The sequence below is a fragment of the Carica papaya genome, chromosome 3 (assembly GCF_054855325.1).
Source record: "Carica papaya isolate Zhongbai chromosome 3, ASM5485532v1, whole genome shotgun sequence".
NCBI classification, from domain to species: Eukaryota; Viridiplantae; Streptophyta; class Magnoliopsida; order Brassicales; family Caricaceae; genus Carica; species Carica papaya.
This window is the reverse complement of record NC_142311.1, coordinates 3,766,426-3,790,851: the sequence shown is the minus strand read 5'-3', so window position 1 is coordinate 3,790,851 and position 24,426 is coordinate 3,766,426. Positions and strand designations below refer to the sequence as shown.

General features: G+C 33.0%; 3 protein-coding genes across 3 annotated transcripts; 2 read left to right on the top strand and 1 right to left on the bottom strand.

The window, feature by feature from the left end:
* Positions 1-8,852: 8,852 nt before the first annotated feature.
* LOC110814045 (uncharacterized protein At2g34160-like) lies at positions 8,853-10,833 on the top strand. Its single transcript, XM_022041362.2, has 5 exons — positions 8,853-9,362; positions 9,844-9,892; positions 10,016-10,078; positions 10,158-10,237; positions 10,326-10,833. Exons 1-5 carry the CDS (start codon positions 8,997-8,999, stop codon positions 10,410-10,412), a joined length of 645 nt encoding a protein of 214 aa, XP_021897054.1. The 5' UTR covers positions 8,853-8,996; the 3' UTR covers positions 10,413-10,833.
* Positions 10,834-10,839: 6 nt separating this feature from the next.
* UAH (ureidoglycolate amidohydrolase) lies at positions 10,840-17,582 on the bottom strand. The gene is made up of 12 exons (XM_022041347.2): positions 17,246-17,582; positions 17,039-17,124; positions 15,844-15,918; positions 15,179-15,307; positions 14,385-14,471; positions 13,996-14,198; positions 13,810-13,912; positions 12,917-13,008; positions 12,725-12,787; positions 12,340-12,580; positions 11,469-11,509; positions 10,840-11,109 (listed from the first exon to the last, which is right to left on the bottom strand). Exons 1-12 carry the CDS (start codon positions 17,453-17,455, stop codon positions 11,012-11,014), a joined length of 1,428 nt encoding a protein of 475 aa, XP_021897039.1. The 5' UTR covers positions 17,456-17,582; the 3' UTR covers positions 10,840-11,011.
* Positions 17,583-18,360: 778 nt separating this feature from the next.
* Positions 18,361-21,599, top strand: LOC110814034 (DNA repair protein XRCC4). Its single transcript, XM_022041348.2, is given in 6 exon segments — positions 18,361-18,908; positions 19,011-19,153; positions 19,323-19,451; positions 20,360-20,482; positions 21,163-21,290; positions 21,292-21,599. Coding segments are annotated over 6 exon segments (720 nt in total). The 5' UTR covers positions 18,361-18,769; the 3' UTR covers positions 21,350-21,599.
* Positions 21,600-24,426: the final 2,827 nt, after the last annotated feature.

Sequence of the window (24,426 nt, the reverse complement as noted above, 5' to 3'; positions counted from 1 at the left end):
CTTCTGTTACTTGTTTTTATACATCCCGCTAACCTCGTCGGTGTTAACGGCGTTACGTGACGGCGTCGTTTAAATTTTTTAAATAAAAATACGATAAATATCCCCGTGGCTTCCCTCGTCAATCTGGTCAAAATATTGAACGTCTTTTCCTTTTTATTTCTTTTATTTTCTTTTTCTTTTTATCTCTTTCTATTAACAATATTTTCTCTTGGAATTTTTTTCCTACTCATTTCCAAAGATCACCAAATAAATCCAACATATTCTACTAATAAAATGAATTAATTTGACTTGACATACAATAAATTTAATTAAATTTGTTAATTTCTATTATTAATAAAATCTTATCAATTTAAATTGATAACAATATCTAACACAACTTGTTAAATTTCTTTCAAAGCAAATATTTTTTTTAATTCATATATTAAATATAGATGTTTTCTACCTCATACACTAATATATTATTCCTTAGTATTAAAATAAAAAAACGAGATAATTAATAAAATTTATAGATAAATTCATTATTATATTACTCCTAGCATAAAAAAATTGGTTAATTTTTAAAAGTGTTATCTTATCTTAGATATAATAATAAAAACATGTTTCTATTTTATTTTATTACGAAAACAACTTTGACGTTACTTATCTCTACATAAAGAGATGAAAAAGTTTATCTTGTTTTTTCGTGAATTTTTTAAAAAAATAAAAATAAAAATACATCCATCAATAACATATCATAAACTATGATAATATATAAGTCAAACAATTAAAAATAACTTGTGATATAAATATTGGATCTAGTCACTTAAGTGTTTTTTTTAGATAAAATAATGAATTATAAGATTATAGAGAAGTTATTGAATTATTCCTGTTTAATAGGTTAATTAATCATCATTAAACTATAGAAAGTCTAGATACAATTAGAGTGAAGATATTAAGTTCTTGTCCAAGAATTGCAAATATATATATATATATATATATATATTAGAGTAAACTAAAGCTAAAGACTAAACAAATGTGTTAAAATATGGATTTTTAAACACTTAGCTTAATCTAAACTAATTTTGGAAATTTTGATCTTGTCATGTTCACAATATGCTATACAAATATTAAGTACAATAATTTATCTTGTACTAGGTTAATAATAACCAAATAATACAATAATTAACTTAACATATATGGTGAGCACAATATATGTAATATGACTGGTAGAGTCAAAATATTTGTGTGGTGTAAAAGATTTTATTCAAATACATTATGGAGCACAATAAATGACTAGAAAACATATAAAATATAATAAATATCTACCGTAGGTATTTATATATTTCAATGGATGAGGTTGAATAAGAATCTATATAATATAAGGATATCAAGTACGTGATCTTCTAGGTAAAGGAGTAAAATATTTTTTTAAATAATTTTACAGATGTCATTGATAAAAAATTAATATACTCGTAGAAAATATAGATTAAGATCTAGCTTTTAAGAAAGTATCATCAAGAGAAAAAAGAATAGGTAAAGAGTTCCAACTAAGAAGGATTTTGAATAATTTCTCAAACTATCTCATTCTTTATTTAGTTTTTCATTTTCAAGTCCATCTTCATTCTCTTGTTACATAATTTTTCATATACAATTTTCAAAATAGCTTATATGTTTTAAATTTTCATTTTTAAAATCCTACTTACTATAATCCAATTTAGGTTAAAAATAACAAGTGTACATTTTCATTCTCATGATTAATGGGTAAAAAGAAATAATTTGATGGCTTAAAATTTTTTTGTTTTCTTATTGCAATAAATCCAAATGGTTTATCCTAAATAATTTGTTCTATCATTGTTTTTTGGACACACCAAGAATTTGAGAATCTTATCCTTTTTTTTTTTTAGTTGTTGCAAAGTACATACAAATGAGTATGACTTATTTATGAACATACACTACCACCACTTTTTCTTGGAACCATTCATATTATATTTATTTTATATTATAATTTAGGTAAATTTATTGAAGTGGGCATTATAATGATTGTCCCAACTATTAATAAAAAATTATATATTATTATAGAATTTGGTATACTTGTCACTAATTAATTAACATTTCAATTTAATATGTAGGTAGAGAAAGAGTTAATTACATTAAAAAAATTACTTAGGAGGTTTTACAAAGCTTAATTAAATTATTAAGTGTGATTTTCTTTATTGAGATAATAAACCAAAACAAATTTAAATATATATATTTATATATATATATAACTTTGATTCAAGTAAACATGATAATATTATTTTATTTGTATTGAGTGGCAAGACAAATTAGGTATTGTAATATTGTAAGGGATTAAGACAAAAGATATTAAAGAGAAGACATTTCATCCAAATGATTATTCCCGCTTAACCCTTTTGATAAAGCTCTAATACCCTCTAATATTATAATTGTAAGCAACTTATTTAGGACTTTCGAGGCTTTTCTTACTTTAAAGAATGTGTGTGTGTGTGTCTCTCTCTCTCTCTCTATATATATATATATATATATATACATACACACACACAGAGAGACATATATATATATATGTTCATCTTCATGTAAAATCTGTTTCCTACTAAAGATAAATTTATACATATGCGGACATAAACACATTGGTTGGATTGCCAACTTAAGCTGATTTCTAAATTGGGTTGTCAAGAAATATATATGTCGCCATGCTCCCACCCCAATACATCCATATAATATATATATATATATATATATATATTATATATTATATGGATGTATATACAAATGCAAACCTTTGAATCTGATTCCACATAATCGAATGCATGCACGAGAGATGACAAGTTTATGATCAATACCAACCTAATTTTTCTTTTATTTTATTAGTCAATATTCTCACATGAATTTTCATATATTAATTATTAAAAGTAAATTCTTCTCCATTTAATGAAAAGATAACTTGAGGTTTAAAAAATTTATAATAAAAAAAAAAGAATCATCGTTACATAACTTAAAAAAATATATTGAATTGTGATTCACAAGTTAATATTTTTTAAATAAAGTGAAGAATATGACTCGAATTTAAATTATTAATTCTATAATTAAAATATTATGTATTAAATATTTTTTACTAAATCAATGTTTTACTTGTTGGGTTTTATTAATATATTAATGTAGATATAGTTAATTAATATACATATATATATATGAATTTTATATATTTCGAATTATGAGGTGGTTCTCCTAGAGAAAGAATTAATTATTTTTGAATGGGTTGTCAAAGTTTGTACTTAGTGGACCTTTAAGGAGAGAGAGAGAGAGAGAGAGAGAGATATATATATATATATATATATATATATATGGGAGTAGAGTGTAAGGAATTGTTGTGGGTCCATTAGGCTTTTGAACCTTGTGTTTGAAGTGAAGTGAATGGATGATGATGATCATGGGGGTCCCACGTAGCACACAGATAGTACCTGCCAACGGCTCTGATTCATGACAACCGTCTTGTCTTCATCATCTCTTCTTGTAATAAGCAAAGTGTTTCTATCAATGAAATCCTAAAATCTTTCCTCGTTTGGTGAGAGAAGAATTTAAGTGTTAAAATAATTTATAGAAGAATATTTGGGCCTATATATTAATTTGTTAATAAAACATTGATTGATTATAGTGGGTGAGTTATTATATATATATATATATATATTTAAAAAAAAAAAAAAAATTTTGTCGGTAAGGCTACATGGTTGTTCAAAATTATTGTTTAAATTTTAATTTATATTATTTAAATAAATAAAATATAAAATAATTCAGTCGTATGATTAATTTATTTATTTTTTATGAAAAGTTATAAATTTAGTTAAGACTGTACTTTTTTGTGTATAAAATTGAGTTAAAAATAAGGTTTTTTTTTTAATGTATTTTTATTATATTATGATTGATATATATATATATATATAGATTTAAAATGTGTGCATCATCCTATCATATTTTGTTAAAGGATTGATGATTAAGATCAAGTTCCATCACTCTTGCATCAATGATAACTCTTTAAGTTGCACTCTCTAAATACATCACATAGTGTATTCACAAACAACCTTCTGCCTTCCTCTACTTCATTACTTCCAAATTTATTCTACTTGGGAGAAATTTCGTAGCATAACATAATAAGTTGTCGTAACATCAATAAGCTTGCATAACATTGTTGTTGATAACAATTCCATGTACAAAAGACAAGATAAAAGATAGAATTAACAAATCTCCAACATAATCCCTATAAAGTAGCATAGCATGCATCCATCTCAATAATTTTGAAATACATATATTGTAATACTTAGGTCCAAAAATTTGGACCGGAATAATTTTTTTGAATTAATAAAAAATATATGTATAAATAATTATATCTTATTTTATTTTAATTTTTTTAAAATTTTTGAGAAAAATAGAATCAATAGTGAAATTAAAAATAATTCTGAGAAAAATGGGTGAAATTGTGAATAAGGAGGTGTTTTTGAAAAGAAATTTGAAAACAAAGGATAAAATCGTAAAAAATAAAAGTATAGCCACGTGGGACAGTTCTGTTAGCAACCAAAACGAGTCAGAACGCGCCGCGTGGCGGAGAGATTGACATCGGCTCCATACGGGAGGCCGCACGGGCAATCCGATGGCCCAGATGGTGTCTCACGCTCACGAACGACCCAGATGCAGTTTCTATCCCTATGCAATTGGACGGATGAGATTAATCGCAATGGACGATCTACATTCCCCATGCAATCGACCTAAACAGGCAATGATTGGATGACTCTCCTGGCTCCACGTTGATGCAGATGAACAGCCAAGATCAGAGAGAAAATAGATATTTAAACCTCTCTTCAATCGGCTCCAAAAACTCTAGCCGACAACCCTGATCGGGGAATAAGAAGAAGGGCGACCAAAGGGAAGACCAGCAACCGGAGGGATGCTATCACTGTCGCACTGAAGCCACCGTCGACGCTGAAGGAGGTAAAATTTTTAATTTTTCACTTGAAATTGAATTATGAGCCTCCCCACACCCATATTGAAGCAAAAAGGGCGGCGAATAAACTGAAAAATACGAACAAAACTATGTAAAGTCGTCGCGACCGCAACCCAAAAATTACTCTGATAACCTCTTTCCCATTTTCTGTCTCTCTTAGTTTTCTGACTATCGGGTTTCCCGTTCTTTTCTAATGCAGGTTAGCTGAAGGAGAACCCTAGCTATGAAGGAGGAACGGTGAAGCCACAGCACCCAGAGACCTTATGCTGGTAGAATTTTGGTTTTTTGCATTTTTCGACAAACTGATGCCTCATAACTTGTTTTTTTTACAAGTGTACGTGCAAAATCGGCCAAATCTGGCCTAAATCGGCCAAAAATGACCAGACCGAAGAGAACTGCCATCGTGAACTGCGGAGTTGGTGTCGGAGCACGACGGCGCTGTTGTGCCGAAACCCTAAAATTGGACGAAAAAGATTTAAAATGCCTATTTTGGCCTTTAGGGGTATTTTGGATATGTGATGAGTATTTTTAATTTTCGCATGAAAAATTCAAGAAACTTGGGGATCGCTAGGAGTGTAGTGAAAAGTACGGTATTTCGGACACCGATCTGGAGTAAGAATTTCTTATCTTTTTTTTTATTATGGTAAATTAAAGCTTAATAATCAATAACATTGTATTTTGTAAAAATTAAAAAAATCTAAAAATTAATTATAGGTTATTAGTAGAGTCGGAACCGATCAATGTATATTTGCCCTAATTTACTGTTTATTTTCTCATATACTGCCTAAAATATTTATTATTTTATTGTTTGCTTTAAATTACTAATTTTAATTACTTTTTCGGTTATTTAGTTACCTAACTACGTAGCCCTCATATGTTGGTTTGTATTACAATAAATATCTCAATCATCTTTTCTTGATTTACATATCGTCTTTTTACATGACTGATTGTTGAGTTGTAAAGATGGGATATCAGTATGTAATTGGTAATTGATTGATGATGTGAATCTATATATGAAAAACTTACTAGGTACCTTGGGAAAGGTTATATGGAGTTGATACATAGGGAAAAAGCCTACCGTGGACATTATCTCAATCGGATGAACTTGATAAGTCACATACTACAAGGATTAAGAAAATATAGTTCACTCTCATACCGGACGAGATATCAAGACAATAGTATGTTTGGCGCCTATTATTGAACGGGGTATGGAGACGGTCGATTAATTGACAAATTTGGATATTGGGTTCACGTGTAGAGGAACATTCCTATGCACCCCCAGAAGTACCGGTAAGCAGGTAAAAAATATAAATTGTTATTCTTGCTCACTTGGATATGAAATCACAATGTTATTTGAGTTATTGTCTTCATAAGTCGATTTTGAGAATTCATAACGGTAAGTATGGAATAAATGGTTTTATGTTTAAATGAATTTATCTAAATTAATGGTTATATTATTTGTTTTATAATTTTTACTAACCTTCAATTTTTCGTATCAGTGATTAATGTAATATTCTTACTGGGTTAGTATAGCTCATCCTCCTATTTAATCATTTCAAATCAAGAAAATCAAGATCCAAATATTGAACAACAAGAGGCTTACAAGTAAAGGTTACCTCCTGGACCCCATCAAAGTTGTCAGTGGAGGTTAACTCCATAGGATTTTAGTTTCACTTTTGTTTCTATTATTTTAATTTCTTTAAAATGGACATTCCTGGAACCCTATAAGCATCGGGATCTACTGTGTAAGAAATATAAACTCTAAATCATTAATTGCTTCTGCCATTATAATGTATATTCTTTTTTTTTTTAAAGTTTCGGGCCTTTAAATATATATTTGAAAGTGGTTAGGTAAAAGAACAAGTGTGAGGAGTTTAGATTGTGATTATAAAATTTTTTGAGTTGTTTGGAACGTGAGTTAATGAAGAGAAACATGACATTGGTGTTAGATGAAGCCACAACAACAATGGATAATCAAATAAACTTCATTCTACAAATACATATATGACTAGAATTTACAGAGAGTGATCATGGTGGATGCTAAAAAGTCCCTTTGAGCCATATATATAGATTTTCAAACCGATATCACTTTAAAACCTTCAATATTTTAAAGCTACTTCAAACTTTCATAGAACAATTTATAATTTTAAAAGATTAGGTAAATCAAGAAGTAAAGTTCTCCAATTTTGCTTTCGTCGAAATATTACTTTATGTAATGGTTGGTTTGAACGTTGGCTTGTGGCAGTATTATGAGATTGTTGAGTCATTTGCCCACCACTATGTCCCTCAATATATTAAAAATAAATAAAAAACAAAGAAGACCATTCCTTGTGATCATTCACCCTCTTTTTTGCTTTGTAACATTAAAACTATAAAGTCTCAACATCGTAATTCTAATTTAATATCTCCTTCATCAAGTGGTAGATCATCTTTAGATCCAACCTCAAGTTAAGCCTTAGGACTTTCACAACCAAAAAATTTTCATGTTCTCATTTTTTTCCTTGTGTAAGTATAAATATTGTAAAGTTCTTTACCATAAAGGTATTACCATCTGCCAAATGAGAAGCATATATCTCCCACGAGCATTGATCCCTTTTCGTTGAAAACTTATTTCTTGAAGTTGAAGCCTCCTTGAATCCATAATTAACAAATGCATTTTTGAAATTTAGAAAGGAAAAATAAGAAAGCACATAGTGGGATCTATACAAGATATAAATATAACCAACAATGAATAATGCAAAAATTTATTTTATGTGATAGTTAAGGCAATATGCTACATTGATGCAATTCATACCGAGCATTGATCCACCAAGTTTTATTGCATGCATGCATAACTATATTAGACTCAAAGCACCTATGTGAATCTTAAGTATGTGGATCTTCTTTAATGCTTTATACCCAATTACCACTAATATAATAATTTTTTGAACCCAAACTTTTAATTTTTAAAATCTCAAACTCAAATTATTAGTAACATGGAACTTAAGTTTTTATATGAAATTCAATAATTATATTTTTTTTAAATGTGAGATTGAAATATAATAATTTTTATTACTCAAATCCTTAATTTTCTCAAATTTATATATCATATAATTATAAATCACAATCTAAGTAATTACGAGATCCAAGATCAACCAACTGAAGTAACCAAATTGGCACGTACTTTAATATTATTTGAAATGATTAAGATTTAAGCACTATTAGTTTAATAATTTTTAAACCCAAACCACGTACCCTAAAAAATATAAACATAATTTATTAACGTTGTGTAACTTTAATCCTTATATGCAGTTTAATAATTACGTATATTTCTTACACGGAATTGGATATCACATCTTCACATCTTATTACTATAAATCTAAAGAAAAGGGAAAAAAATTCTAAAATGAAATCCACAAAACTTAACAAAATGAAAATTAACATAATCCTTAAGGAAATCCCAGAAACTTAATAAAACGAAGGCAGAACACACCAGAAATTCAAAGCTTACAAGAACATTACATTTACAATGAACATTATCAAGAACCTACACCACTAACAAAATCCATGGCACATTCACAAGAACCCAAACATAAAATCTGATTTTGAAAAATAAATTTTTTTGAAAAAAACAAAAAATAGAGGCAAATATTATTTCCTAAAATTTTAAAGTATATCTGTAATTTATATTTTACTTAAACTGAGTATAATTGTTTAAAGAAAAATCAGTCGGGAAACAGTCCGCAGTCCTAAACTCAAAGAGACCGGAATCGAAATTTCAACAGGGGTAAATTTGTAATTACAAGAAGTCTACAGGGGCAAATCCGTTATTTTGGGGAAACTAATTTAACTGCCTTCCAACTTCCTGAACCGTTTTGTATTGCCGCCAAAAATCGAAAGAAGCAAAACTCTCATCCAATAAACTAGAAACATAAAAGCACTTGCAATCGCATTCCACTAAACACCGTCTCATTCCCAATTCTGTAAAATTTTCCCGCCCTTTTAACACAAACTAGATTCGAGAATGGAGGCTGTTGCAGTGGCGATGATGGAGGCTGCTCCTGAAATGAACAAAGATAACAGCTGGGAAATCAACGCTGAAAATCCAGTTGTTGCAGTGGCGATGATGGAGGTTGCTCCTGAAATGAACAAAGATAACAGCTGGGAAATCAACGCTGAAAATCCAGTTGTTGCAGTGGCGATGATGGAAGCTGCTCCTGAAATGAACAAAGATAACAGCTGGGAAATCAACGCTGAAAATCCAGTTGTTGCAGTGGCGATGACGGAGGCTGCTCCTGAAATGACATTGACCAAGAAGAAGAAAAAGAACAACAGGATCCAAGTTTCCAACAGCAAGAAACCCTTCGTCTTCTATCTCAATCTTGCCAAGGTATGTCAATCTCTTTTTCTTCTTCTTCTTCTTCTTCTTTTCTTTTCTTTTTCAACTACGACGAATTTGTTTTTCCTGAGAAAATTGCAGGGAAAGACATATGGGTTTTAGTTGCCTTTTTCCCCAGCAAAGTGGTTTTCCTTGGTGTTGAATTAGGATATTTTCTTTATCTTTTCAGTCTCTCTTTTGGCTTCTGGGTTTTGGAAAGGAAACGGATATTCAAGATTTTGTGAAAACTAAAATATTCAATAGGGACTTGATCTACATTTGGGGATTCTTTGTTCGCTTCCGTTTATGATTGTGTTGATTTATAAACATTACATCAGAATAGGATATGAATTTAATCCACTACCCGAATTCTATTAGCATTATTCTACATATTGTCTGGGCATTTTTCTTTCCTGCATCAGGCTAACTTTCAGTTTGATTTGGTTTTCTATTCAAAATTCTGTTTATAAATGTAATGTTCTGTTTGTTGCAGAAGTACATCAAGCAGTACAATAATGTTGAGCTCTCTGCACTTGGCATGGGTAATCCTTCCTTGTTTTTTCCCTCTGTTTCTTTCATCTTCTTGTTCAGGTCTCTAGTAATGATAGAAGGGTTTTAGTTCTCATGCATTGTTGTCTTCTGACATCTCAAGTTACATACTCCAGCTATTCCAACTGTTGTTACAATTTCCGAGATTCTGAAAAGAGATGGACTCGCCATAGAGACAAGTAAGAGCCATATCTACTTTAGTTAGTTGCTTGAAATAGAACGATGAATTGTCTGATTAAATATTTGTCAATGCAACAGAAATTATGACATCTACGATCCTGACACCAATGGAGAAATCAAAGAACGAAGAAAATGGGCGCGTCATTGAGAAAGCAAAGGTAATTTTATTTACAATTCATGCTGGTTTCACTTTATTAGCAAGTAGTGGTAATGTTTGCTGACGTCTCCTCATCTTTTTGTGAGTAGATTGAGATTTTTCTGGTGAAGAGTGAGAAAGTTGGCAATGGTATTGTTGCTGCTGCATTCAAGAACGTAGACACTGACAATGAATGATCTGTTACCAAGCAATGACAGAAATTTCCTTTTCTGCAAGTATGAGCAAAGATGAAAATTTTGTAAACCACTTTTAATGCAACCAGATAGAATCTTGGCAACTGGGACTATTTTCGATCTAGTATCCTTTGGTCACACTTTTTTGCTGCTTTCCCTTCAGAATTCATTGTTGTTGGTATAGAAAATGAATGCATCATTCCTTCTCTATTATTGTCATGCCTGTTGCTTGCGCTGTAACTTGATGAAGTAGAAGATTTATGCTTACTTCCACTGTAAATTGAGAATCTTTGTTTCACAATTCCGAGTTCCTCAAAAAAGAATGTTTCCTGAAAGGCAGGAATCACCCTGCTGCGCTTTCGATGAATTTAGCTCAGCTGGGGTTCTGATGGTTCATTTTTGGCCTTTCTGATGTTCTTTGGGGCTAAAATGAAGAAAAAATAATATAAGAATTCTAATTGAAAAGAGTGGCCATTAGCTTCTCTTCTGCTCTTCAGCGTCATTTCTGGCCAAAAGTTATGAAGAAGTTGGAAATTTCCAAATAAGAGTTAGGAAGAAATGGAGTTTTCCATGTTCATTATTTGAAAACATCATACAACAAATTACAGACTAGCCAGCTTGGCAAGTGTTAGTGCTAACACTTTGACACCGTTTGCCATGTCCTGAGGGGAAGCATATTCTTCAGGTTTATGGCTGTATCCTGCAAAAACAAGACCAAAGTCAACATTGCTTGAGGTTGCTTCAATTTCCTGATTCATCATGAATTTGCTACCCAAAAGAACACCTTTCAGCATTCTTGGACACAATAGAAAGCTAACACCAACTCCAGAGCTACTGGTCTAGCAGAAATTGATGGTTCTTTGTTATGAACTTTAAAATATTTACCATAACAATAACTGGTATTCTCAATGACTCATATTTCCAGTTTCTACTTCAGATTGAAAGAAATATTGGTCGACTAAAAGAGAAAAAACTGCTTCATGGTTCTACATCTTCAGATTGAAGTACATTAGCTGAATGATATTCTTTTCTTTTTTAGAAGTAGAAAAGTATTGATACCTTTATAACACGGAATAAATATCATACCCATTGGACATATCCTGCAAGGAAGTTTAAACAGCACCATTAGCATCTAGTTACGGAGAATGAAACAGATATAACCAATACAAATATTTTTGCTATACTACAGTTAGTAATGTAAATTATGTAACCAGTTTAGGATTCAAAGCAAATGGCGTCCTAAGTAGGCCCCTGGTTGACGGGCACAATCAATGAATGTATCAGCAGGGAGGATATATGGTGTACGTATCAGCAGAAGTACTTGAAAGTAGATGTATGGTATATGTAGGGCCCTGGAGCTGGACAGAATCGAATTTGAGCGATGTTGGGAATCATGAGTCTGGCTTCCAGTAGCATTGGAATTCAATACATCCTCTGAAGCATATCCACTTATTGGTGACATAACCTCATAAAATATAATTCTGAAATTCCATCCTGAAACATTTCTTTGTCATTTGATTCAGTTCAATACTTATTCTTTTACCATTTAATTACTAGTTCAGATATAGATTTTTATGCATGATGTAATATGAATGTATGATTTTTAGTTGAAAGGTAAAGAAATGCAATTGAACTGAATCAAATGGGGTCCAATTGGTTGAAATGCAAAAATGAAAATTTAATCAAGAATATTTTAAATATTAAGAAAAAGAATATGATACCAATCGAATGGGAATTAAACCACACGGACTGTTAGTTCCAATATTTCCACTCTCCATCCACTTCTTCCAAGGGATAACTGACATATGGACATATGAACATATGATACTTCAAATAACCAGTCAGCTGCCCCCAACCTCTCCAGATATTCCCTACCTTCTCTCCCCTCATACCTTTTCTCTAAACCATATATGTAACCAGAAGCAAGTACCTGGCCATAAACAGTGAATCATGATAAGCTCTGCTTATCATTAACTTATGTGTAAGGTTTAGCTCCCGCGATGCTGCTACCATTGTTTCGATTACTAATTTCCCAGAAAGGGCGGGTGGATCTTGATTGACGATTTTGAATTCTGATAGCTTGACTTGACGGTGTTTGGCAATTGTAACAGCAGATTTATGAATTTTTTCAATTACAAGGTTCCTTCGCTCTTCATCAATGTCTCGAGTATCTGTTAAAAGATAAAATAGTTTAAAGAAATTAATAGATAAATAACAAAGAAAAATTTACTTAGATAAATCCAGTAACAGGTACAGAATTAAGATAGAGTGCTTATGACAAAAAAGGATGGCACAGAAACTTATAAGAAGCATACCAATTTCTAGGTGTGATTTGCTCGGAATACTGTTGATTGCTCCAGGATGCAGCTCCAGAATACCTTAGGAAGACAAAAGTTTGTAACGATATATTCTAGAGATCTATGAAATACAGAAGTAGGTAACTTAATGTTAACCTTTTCAAAATAAAATATTGCAACCCAACACTATGTATAAAGGAAAACAAGTACCTACAGTCCCAACAGTATCCACTGATCCAGATTCTAATACATGTTTCTCAACAGCAAGAGCTAACTCTGCAGCTGCCAGCCCTGCATCATTTCTGATCCAAAAAGTACATGCAAAAGTTACTTAGCTTAGAGCTTTCCAGGAAGGGGATAGAAATAATTCGACAATACAAATATTGCTTGTCATGTTATAGCTTCATTAACATACCTAATTTGATAAGAACTTCAAAAAGCTACTACAAAATTGTAAATTAGAAATCAGAATCAGATTCGATTGACCAAAAAGTGTTATAATTTAACAGGGACGATGAACAGAAAAAGGACATACAACATCTTTATTCAGTCAATTACAATAGGTCAACACTATCATACTGATAATGTATATATATTTATGTGGAAGTTAGAAACTATACAACCAGTGTCCAGTTGGGGCTGCAGACCCACATGCCCACACACAGCCACATGTCCTAATCTAATTATTGGACCAGTGGCTGCACAACCAGTGGAGGCGAGCAACCCAACCTTCATTTTTATTAGAACTTAAAAGTTATTTTTAATTCTAAATTAGTATATTATATGGTATCCTATAAATTATGATTTTTAAAATAATATGTATGTTTTTACGTTTTACTTAAAAATATGTTTTTGTATTTTGATAATATATAATATATTTATCATGCTACAGAAAAAATTATTAAATTTATCTGTAAGCAGTATGGAAATTCAACCAGAACAAATGATACCATGGTGAATTCATTCTCCATAGAGATAGTCATTATATACTATTAAATCCACTATTTTTGTTATTTTTGCTTCGTGATTTTGTGATTAATTTCCTAGCACTTTGTTGTTATCTGATATTAGATTTTAAAAAACTGGATGTAGTTAGTTCTTACCTGTTTGGCATCAAGACTGCACCTGCGTGGCCTCCATTCCCTTCAAAATCTACCTTTATACTTGCAGGGGCAGCAATGGCAGTCACAACACCAATTGATACACCTGGATTAAAGCATATTGAGAATAAATGGAAACTGATAGAAGTTTCTATACAAGGAAAACATTACTGATGAAAAGTAGCCAACCTTCCTCCTCAAGAATGGGCCCTTGCTCAATATGCAACTCTAAAAAGGCAAAGTAATCTCCTTTCTTCATAAACACACTGGATAACTCATCTTTGTCTTTTGCATAACCAGCAGCTCTTGCAGCATCAAGAAAGGATATATTTTGGCCATCAACTGTAGTTTTCAAACCTTCTGCAAGTGCCTCACTCCCTGCCAATAAGCGGCTGCAAGTAAAGTGAATATATGAGGAACTTCAAATGAAAGTTTGAATGTTCAGATCAATGCATCATCTCAGTTACAGGGTATCCGGAATTAGAAATAAAATGTTAGGGTTGCAAAGATTAGGTGCAAAAAAAATCAAGCCATAAATGACAAATGAGCACATGCATTTACCATTTGAAGGGCCATACCTGCCCAAACAGCTGATTCCAAATCGTGTAGGCTCCTCTGAGGTGAAAAAGATGATCTCCAGAGACCTTTTAGGCTTGAACCCAGATCTGTGAAGTTTCCAGTTAGTGTAACACTAAAGTTGTGTTATAAACATTAGTTTTCAGAAACTGCAGGTATTATGAATTAGCATTTAAATTTCTTAGGATCAGGACATTTTGGTAAATAAAAACAGAAAAGAGACATGACAACATTCAAAACTTCAGCTTGAGATCATCTCGAGCACAAGCATCCTTTCTTTTGTAGTTCAAAATGGCGAGGTGACAAACAAAAATAAGACATCATGATATCTGAATTACCACTACCCAACTCGTGGGAGGACCATCATATATCTTTCACTGCAGGAAAGTGAAGATGCTCACATGTCAGATGTCCCACCAGGGATTACAGAATCATGGTACTTGTCATCACTAACACACCTAGGGCCCAACTTGCTTCAATCTGGGTCACTAGAAGGACGTCCCAGGATGGTCCAGCTCAATTTTGTAACTGGGTACAGTACTGAAAATTGATGGAAGATATATTTGGTATCTTCATACTCGATGTATTTATGTGGATTACTTACATATATGGTTATTGCATTTTGCAAAGATGAAACAAAAAATTTTATCATGTATACTTCAACCATTATCCTAAGCAGCATCATATCTCTCTCTCAAAAAAAAAAAGAAGAAAAAAGAGCAGAATCAGTATGGTGATCGTTACTCCATACATCTGTGACTTCATTTCAAACATAAAATGGATGGGAACTGCAAACCTTTTTAGTACATTGATAGCTTCTATTGCACCTAAAACACCAACAACCCCATCGTACTTCCCAGAATATGGAATAGCATCAGTATGAGAACCAGTGGCTACTGCAGCAAGCTCAGGTTTATAGCCATCCCTGCAAAATGAATGCATGACATATACCATTTTGAAAGCTTTCTGGAAAATACAAAGAAAATAATGAAACTCGACTCCAAATGGCAAAAAGAAGAATGAAAATAGCTCAAAGGAAAAAGAAGCAAATATAGAGCCTTGTAAGATGTTAAATTAAACCTAATATTAGAAAAATAGAAAAGGAAGCAAACATCAGAATATAGCTTTTGGTAGAGTGGCAGATGCAAAAAATCATATATGACCTAGAAGCTTACTTGATATGCTGCCAAAATCCCAAGAATATTCTTTAATAAATTTATCACTGAGAAGCAGTGATTTTCCTAGTTTTTAATGCTGATGCATGATCTACTAACATGTATCAAGCTTAGATAAAAGGAAAAGAGCCAATCATTTGTCTAGCTATTACCTAGTCTGTCTATGTGTTCTTTTTTTTTTTTCTAAGTTGCTTGAGGTTACAGGAAGAACCTTACATTAGATTTCAAATTAAGAATTAAAAACGAGTGCGATGACCAAATATAAAAAACAATGACATTAACCCACCATCGGCCAAATATGTTACCAACAGCATCCTCTCTAACAGAGAGACCAGCAAGTCTCATCAAGTTTTTGACGTATCTGCAGGTAAAGAGAACAATTAGATTATACACACAAGTTCCTGTAAAAAGGGATAAATATAACTATGTATAAGTCCAACTCATCTAATATCTGTAATCATACGATGCTTTTATGAGGAAATGATCAAGCAATCTCGGACATGAATTTAAACACTTTTAACCATGCAAGAGGAATCTTCTCCATACAAGGGCCAACTCAGAGCCAGATATTCAAAATATTCACAAGGCATCATGCAGCCACATTAGGTTATGAAAAGCAGAGCACTTCAGTCATTGAACTTCAAACCAACAGCTCTAGAAAGTAGAGATGTTAAACAAATATAAATAAAACAAGGCTGCGCATACAGACAGTTAGCATTTCACTAGACTAAAACTACTATAGGTCTGCAGGAAAAGAATCAGATGACCAACCAACCTATCAAAGTTATGGCATTTTTGCATCTTTTTCTCATAACAACAGAGAGACAATTAAGAGGGTATAAGTTTTAGGTATGATTATAAATCAAGTCATGGATTTCTAAAAAATTCTGATTTGGTGCATCAGCTCATACATGATTATTAAAGTAACTAAACTACCTAAACCACATCTGTCAATCAAAATAAAAAGTTAATGGAAGAATATAATAAAAATATGAAATTGAAAAGCTAATGGAGACATCATTCTTGAAGAGAATATATAACTATTTGCTCCAGGTAATTTTGAACTACTTTTGAACTTTAGCTTCAATAGTTTTAAGTTTAAGGAAAATCAAAAACAAAACAAAAATGATTGTTTTATACCTGAAAATTATATAACTTAAGGATCATTAGCATGTGCAATTGAATTTACACATAGGCTCCTCTGTTAGCAAGAAAAATATTTTGAAGTATATTACATTCATTTGAAAATATCATACAATTTTTTATTCGTAACTATAAGCATATATGAATTAGGAAGTGATAACTATAAGCATATACGAATTCAGAAAATGAGAAGAAGAAAACGTTTTCATTAAAAATAAAAAGGCACATTTTTTTAAGTTAAACGCAGTATCAATTTTAGACATCTAATTTCCCCTAATTATAAATACATTGTCAGCAACAGCAGCACTACTACAGAATACTATTATGTCACCGATTACCTGCGCGCCAAAACATCCTTCTCTGAGTAGAGAATCCTGGTAACCGAAGGGGCAGTAGAATCGGAGAAAGTAGAGAGCTCGTCAATCTAACATGAAAAATTTCACAACATCAACATAAGAGATTAACGAGTAAATACAACTAGAGTGTGAAATATTGAGTTCCGATGACAGACTACATATGAGATATTCCCTGATATGTAAAACTACCTGCTCTTGTAGGGCTTGAGCATCAAGTGATAAGGAAGAAGCGAGGTGTAAGGTAGGTGATTCATTTGGTTCATGAAGTGGGTAACCGGAGAAGGCCTCCATTGTTGTAATAGTTGGGTCTTCATTTTGTTGAGCTGAGGAAGAAAGAAGGCCGATGAAGAAGACAGTTGGAAGAATTATGGAGCGAAAATGAGAGGATCTGAGGGACATGATGGCGTGATACGAGCGATTTGAGTTTGGAGAGAGTGATAGACGCCAATTAGCACTACTGTGGATTACCTTTATCAGTAGCCAATTCCCAGCAAGCTCTTCGTTTCCACCACGTAGTAAAGATTACCCACAGTAATAAACCTATAAAAAAAATATATATATATTTATAAATCTTCAATTAATTTAATTGAAAACAACAGAGTCTTTCTAAAATAATAAATTTTTATATATAACATTTTTAATTAAAATTATGTTTTGAATTGCAAATTTCTTGTTTGATTGATTTTTAATTCAAATTTCAAATTTATAAAGTAAAAATGAAAATACAATTTAAATAACATACAAATTTGAATGAAATTAATATTCTAATTTCAAATTTTAAGTATTATACTTTCTTCTTGCCCAATTTCCTCTACTTTATATTTTGAAAATTATAATATTTACCACGTGTAACCAAAATTGGCAAATTTGGAGTTGCTTGAATAATTTCTGCAAATCATTCGGTTTCTTTCTTGAATTTGGTAGCTTGTTTGGGTGTATACTGCTAAAAAATTGAATAAAAAATCAGAAGGAGGTGGACCTCTTCAGAACCCAAAAATTTCAAGAAAATACTAACAAAAATCTCTCTCTAATATTAAATATATTAATACCATAAAATTTTTTGAACTAATTTCGTTTTGACTTTGAATAAATTTAGATTAAGTTATTATAATTTAGTATTATTCTTGCTGTTATTATTAATATAATTATAATAATTAGTTTTCGTACTATCAAAAAAAGATTTCAAAAAAAAATCATTCCTGTCTACTAATCTAAATCCCATTTTGACCCCCACAAAACCCTTTTCGGCCCATATAAAAGCCCACCCCAGCATTTATCTCCTCCGGTCAAACGACGCCCTTTGGGCTCTCATGAAGGTTTCTTTCTGGCGGTTGACTAAACACGTCTTCAGAAGGTCACAAGTGTGAGAGCGGAAGAGTAGGGCAGAGAGAACTTTTAAAGAAAAAGAGGCGCTTAGGAGTATGGTCTGAGCAGAAAGTCGGGAGAGAAGAGGAAGGAGATCATAAAAGCAGAAAGGAAGAAAGGGAAAAAAAAGGGAGTGATTAGAGTAGAAAAAAGAGAAAGGGGCGGCAAGCAAGTAGAGAAGCAATATTGAAAAGTCGCCTTGAACGGTATCATTCGGTTCTGCTTATAATAGAACCAGTGAAGATTCCCTAATTTCGATTTATTTTTCACATTTTCTCTGTACCACCTGGTTGTGAAAACACCTTTTAGCACTAGCAACTTCTCTTGGAAGAAACTTACACTCAAGTAATGGACGTAGAAGCAACGAGACATACATGCCTTAAGCTAGAAATCCCCGATAACGACCCCATCTTCGTCAAAGGCACGTGGCTCGCCTCTAGCTTCCACCTCTCCATCACTGACGGCCGTCATGCTTGGCTATGTGACGGTGCCTGAACCTCCGAACTCATCATTCGTATTTTTTTATATCAAAATTGTTGAAGTTTTAAATTCTTCGCGGAATCATTCTTATTTTACTTCTCGATCGCAGCGAGTGAAGAGGAGGTGAGAGAACGAGCCTTGCAGTGGGACCAACCAGTGGCTGAATATATAGAATTGGCGGAGCGGTACTTAGGATTTCAACAGCCTGGTTCGGTTTACAGATTTTCTGATGCTGGTGATGGCAATAAAAGAGTTAATACTTTTTGTTTTTCTCTTTTGGTTTTGAAATGTTATTGTTTGCTAATCTAGAGTAGGACAACAATAGAGTTGGATAAGAAACCTAATCTTTTAGAAAATTGAATTAAGAAGTAAAAACTGGGGAGCAGAATTCATGCCGTCATCTGCTATTATGTTTTTGCAGCTCTCGTGGACTTTTGAGAAGGAAGGGACCAAACTTGAATGGCGATGGAAATGTAAGCCATCACCTGATAGCAGGAAGATAACATCAGAGATTTTGGATTTTCTTATGGATGCAAACATGAGACTGAGTGTAAGATTCTATGTCATCTTGCTTCTATGGGAAATGCCTGTCAAGCTTACCCGCATGACATTTACTTGTCACTTAATGTTTTTATTTGATTTTGAAGTTTCTCACTTTATCAATCACTTATTATTTATGTGACTCTTGTATAAACTTTATGCAATTTCTTCAAGTGAATTACCTGCGCTGCAACTATTCTTAGAAATGCTGCAACATATTAGAATCGCGTCTTCCATGAATCAAGTAACTTGTAGGATCTACGAAATTAGTTACTGAGCATTCAACTCATGATTTTCAACCACCAGTCTAGTCAAATTTAACTTTAATATTCTGCTGGAGGGATCTTCTAATATAATATCTATGAAAGTGATCCAAGCTTCAGATCCTAGTGCTTCTAGGAAGTGGAGTTCTGATCAGCCAAAATACACAGTAGTGCACATTGCTTGGCTATTAATTAGGTATGATTAGCAAATATGCTATGTGTTACCTAAGTATGGTTAACGTTACTACTGAGCATTTTATGGTCAAACACTTGGGAATTTAATATAATCCATTCTTTTCTTTTTAATCTGAGCGGTATTGTTATTAATATCTCTGAGAAGCTTAAGTGGTTAAATTATCAGATATATCCCTCTCAAGAAAAGCTGGATCTTATTTTATTTTGATAGAAGACAATAAATATGATTTCCCTCTTCTTTCAAGAATTGTTTAAAAGTATTTGTTTCATATCTTCCTCTGGTTTGACGAGTTTTCTTTTTTCCTTTTTTTTTATTTTTTTTGGACATATATCATCTGCTCTTCACTTAGTCTCTATTACTGACACATCCTCGCAATCGTATCACTCACAAATCTCATGCTTATAATTAATAGTCTATTTCTATACTTGTATTCGACAATATTTTCCCTTGTCTGCATAGGAAGAAGTTGTTAGAAAGATTCAATCAAATGAGAGATTAAAAGTGGAAGCTGAGAAATGCTTAGCACAGAGTGAAAAGTTCAGCAATGAGAAATCAGAATTTGAGTCTGCAATTTATGCAAAGGTATATTATTTTCTTTCATATTTGTTATTGCTGATTTACATATGATTGCAACATTTGTAATCCTCAACACATTTTTTGAAATATGTGAATAGAAATAGGCAGCAATTCACACCGCCTAACCAATGCACTATTTTAGACATTCCTATCCTTCTTTTTTTGGGGAATATTGTAGACATTCCTATCCTAAACCTAATAGAACATCACAACAAGACTTTTCTTTATTCTCGTAGAATTTGGTTATCCGAAAATTTGAACATTTTTCCTTCATAGCATTTTATCTCCATGGTATCAGAGAAACAGTTTTTTTAAAAAAAATTAATTATTATTTCATTTTTAAGCATTCTGAGTTTCTGGTTCACTTAATATAAAGTTGGAGGATTATGGAGGCACCATGCCTCAGAGGCAAGGTTGCAGTTCCTTCCTTCCAAAGCTCCTATATTCATTTCATTTTCCCGCAGATTTTACTTATATTTATCTGAACTTAGTGTTAATCAATCCTATGGTCTTGCTATAATGGAAAAGGTTTTGTGGCAGTTTTATTCGGGCAATATCGCTCATTTTTTTGTGCTACACTTGCATCATTTTGGTGTTTAGATCGTTGTAAGATATAGGCTGCTCAGTTGGAGAGAGACTTATCTTCACCTCCAATGATAACTTTATTGTCTTTTTTCTGCCCCTAGTTTCTCCATGTTTTGAACTCGAAGAAAGCAAAACTCAGAGAGCTACGAGATCAGCTTTCTAAACAGGATACTACCAGGAAATTGCCTCTGGAAGAGGAGGACACAGACGAAACAGAGAGTTATGACAGTGAAAAACAATGACAGGAAAAGGAATGAAGAAGCTGCAAGGAATCTAACGTCCATTTGAGAAACTATTTCAAGGAGCATGGCTCGTGGTTAAAAGAGAATCATACACAAGTGGCATCACCCTCATCGGCTACAAGTTGTTAGGGTTCTAATGTGCATATTTTTGTCGCCTGTGTTCTATTTCAACTTAACTGGCATAATAAATTGTTCTTGAGATTGGAATTTCTATTTACTCTCTGTTTGGATGGTATTATTTCGTTGTTAATTAATGTAAAGTATAGTGTTGGGATAGTAAAATTTTGTTTGTTTTATGATAGTATAGTTATTTGAGGGTGTTTCATGGTATCCAAAAGACAAATTTTGGGCGAATTTTTAAAACCACCAAATCGGTAGTTTTTTATATGCTCATATTTTTGTTCTGATTATATCTTCATTAAATTTTATTAATTCTCGTTTTAACCTTAAAAAACTATCATTTCTTTCCAAATTTTCCTTCCTTCACGCAGTAACTTGACCTGTTTCTTTTCTTCACAATCTATTTTTCTTCTTCTCGTCTCCATCTGAAATCGTTTTCCCTTCTCTTCTTTAAAGCAATTTCTCCTTCTGAAATCATCATCTTCCCTTCATAATTTGCTTCTCTTCCGCTTCCGGAAAATCACACATATCAATCGATCGTCTCCATTTGAAATCATCTTCCCATAGCAAAAAAAGTGAGCAAAAAAAATCCAGTCTTTCAAATTTCTCTCTCTCACTCAATCAAACAATTGGGGATAGTGGAATCTGAAATCTGATTCTAGCTCCCATGTGGCCTCTATGTATGTGTAATTTTGCCATAAGACCTTAACGAATGGAATTTTCTGATTGCGGAGTACTCAACTCTTTCGCTTCACAATACCCACCAGTACCTTCTCGTAGGACAGATCCTCTTAAAATGAAAGGGGCTCATGTACCAAGACGCGAGAGGAGTCCGGGTTGTACTTGCATAGCATGGACACATAAAACACGTTATGGATCCTGAATAGTTTTGGAGGTAGTGCCAGTTTGTGAGCGGCGGTATTAATTCTATTTAATATTTCAAATTGCCTAATAAACTGGGGATTTAATTTTTTCCTCTTGCCAAACTTACTGATTCTCTTAAAATGAGTGACCTTAAGAAACACCCAATCACATTTCTCAAATTTCAAATCCTTCATTCTGGTATCCACATAACTCTTCTATTTGCTATGAGCCGTCTGGATATTTTTCCTGATATTAATTATTTTGGTTGTAGTCTTCTTTACAAGATCTGGACTGAACAATTTTTTATCACCCACTTCTTCCCAACAGATCGGTGATCTGCATGGGCGGCTATATAACGTCTCGTACAGAACCATGCCGATACTTGCTTTGTAGCTATTATTGTAGGCGAACTCTATTAGAGGTAAATGATCATCCCAATGGCCCCCGAAAGTCAAAAACATAAGATCGGAGCATATCCTCCAGTGTGCGAATTGTTCTTTCTGATTGTCAATCAGTCTGAGAGTGGAATGCGGTACTAAGGGATAGTTTCGTTCTCATAACTTGCTGAAAACTATACTAGAACCGAGAAATGAACCTAGGGTCCCTATCAGACACTACTGTCACTAGCACCCTATGTAACCTGACTATCTCTCGGATATACATTCTTGTTATCTTGTATAAAGGGTCGGTTATCTTGATGGTTAAGAAGTGGGAAGACTTGGTGAGTCGGTCAACAATTACCCAAATGGCATCATGTCCTGAGCGTGCCATGGGAAATCTTGTCACGAAATCCATTGTAATATTTTTCCATTTCTACTCCGAAATTGGTAATGCCTGAAGTAACCCGCTTGAGCGTTGATGTTCTCTCTTAACTTGCTGACATACCAAACACTTGGAAATAAAGTCGGTTACATCTTTTTTTATCCCGTTCTACCAAAATCGGGCTTGCATACTTTGATACATCTTAATGCTTCCGGGATGTATGACAAACTTTGAGCTATGGATCTCAGTAATGATGTTCTTTTTCAGCTCACTATCACATGGAATACACACCCTATCTTGAAATCTAAGCAACCCGTCGGTAGAGACTCGAAATTTTGAATTTACTCCACGTTTTACATCTTTCTTGAGGGCTGATAGGGTGAAATCGACGGATTGAGCTTCATTTATTCTTTAGATCAATTCAAGCTGAACAATCAAGTGGGCCAAGTATATAACCCTCTTTAGGTCCTGAAGTTGTACCTTTTGTGCGACCCCTATTGCCCTGCATTCTGAAATCATTAGGTGAGCTAATATACCTGCGATTTTTCTGCTGAGTGCGTCGGCTACCACGTAGCCCTCATTCGGGTGATACAAAATGTTGTAATCGTAGTCCTTGAGCAGTTTCATCCATTTTCTATAATGCATGTTGAGATCTTTTTGAGTGAATATGTGTTTCAAGCTCTTATGGTCGGTATAAATTTAAAAGGTCTCCCCATACAAGTAACGATGCCAAGTCTTCAAGGCGTGGATAATCGCAACAAGTTTTAAGTCATGGGTGGAGTAGTTTTTCTCATGACTCTTCAACTGTTTGGACCCATAGGCTATGATTTTTTCATACTGCATCAGAACCCAACCCAACCCTAAGTAGGAGGCATCACTATAAACTATATATCCACCTGTCTCACTCAGCAAGGCCAAAACAGGTGCAGTAGTCAACCGCTTCTTTAGTTTTGAAAAACTGCTTTCACAGTCTCGTTCTACTCAAACTTGACGTTATTCTTTTTGAGCCGAGTCAAAGGAGCAACTATATTATAAAATCCTTCTACAAATATGTGGTAATAACCTGTCATCCCCAAAAAGATATGAATCTTCTTGACCGAGGTTAATTTTTTTCAGTCAAGCACTGTCTCAATTTTTTCGGAGTTCACTGATACTTTATCCCTTGATATGATGTGTCAAAGGAAGGTAATCTGCTCGAGTCATAACTCACATTTACTCAGCTTTGCATACAATTTCTTTTCTCTGAGAACCTGTAAAACGTGAGTCAGATGGTAAACATGTTCCTCTCTATTTTTTGAATAAACCACAATGACGAATTGATACAGGAATATTCTGAAAACCCTGTTCATCAAATCCATGAAGATGATTGGTGCGTTG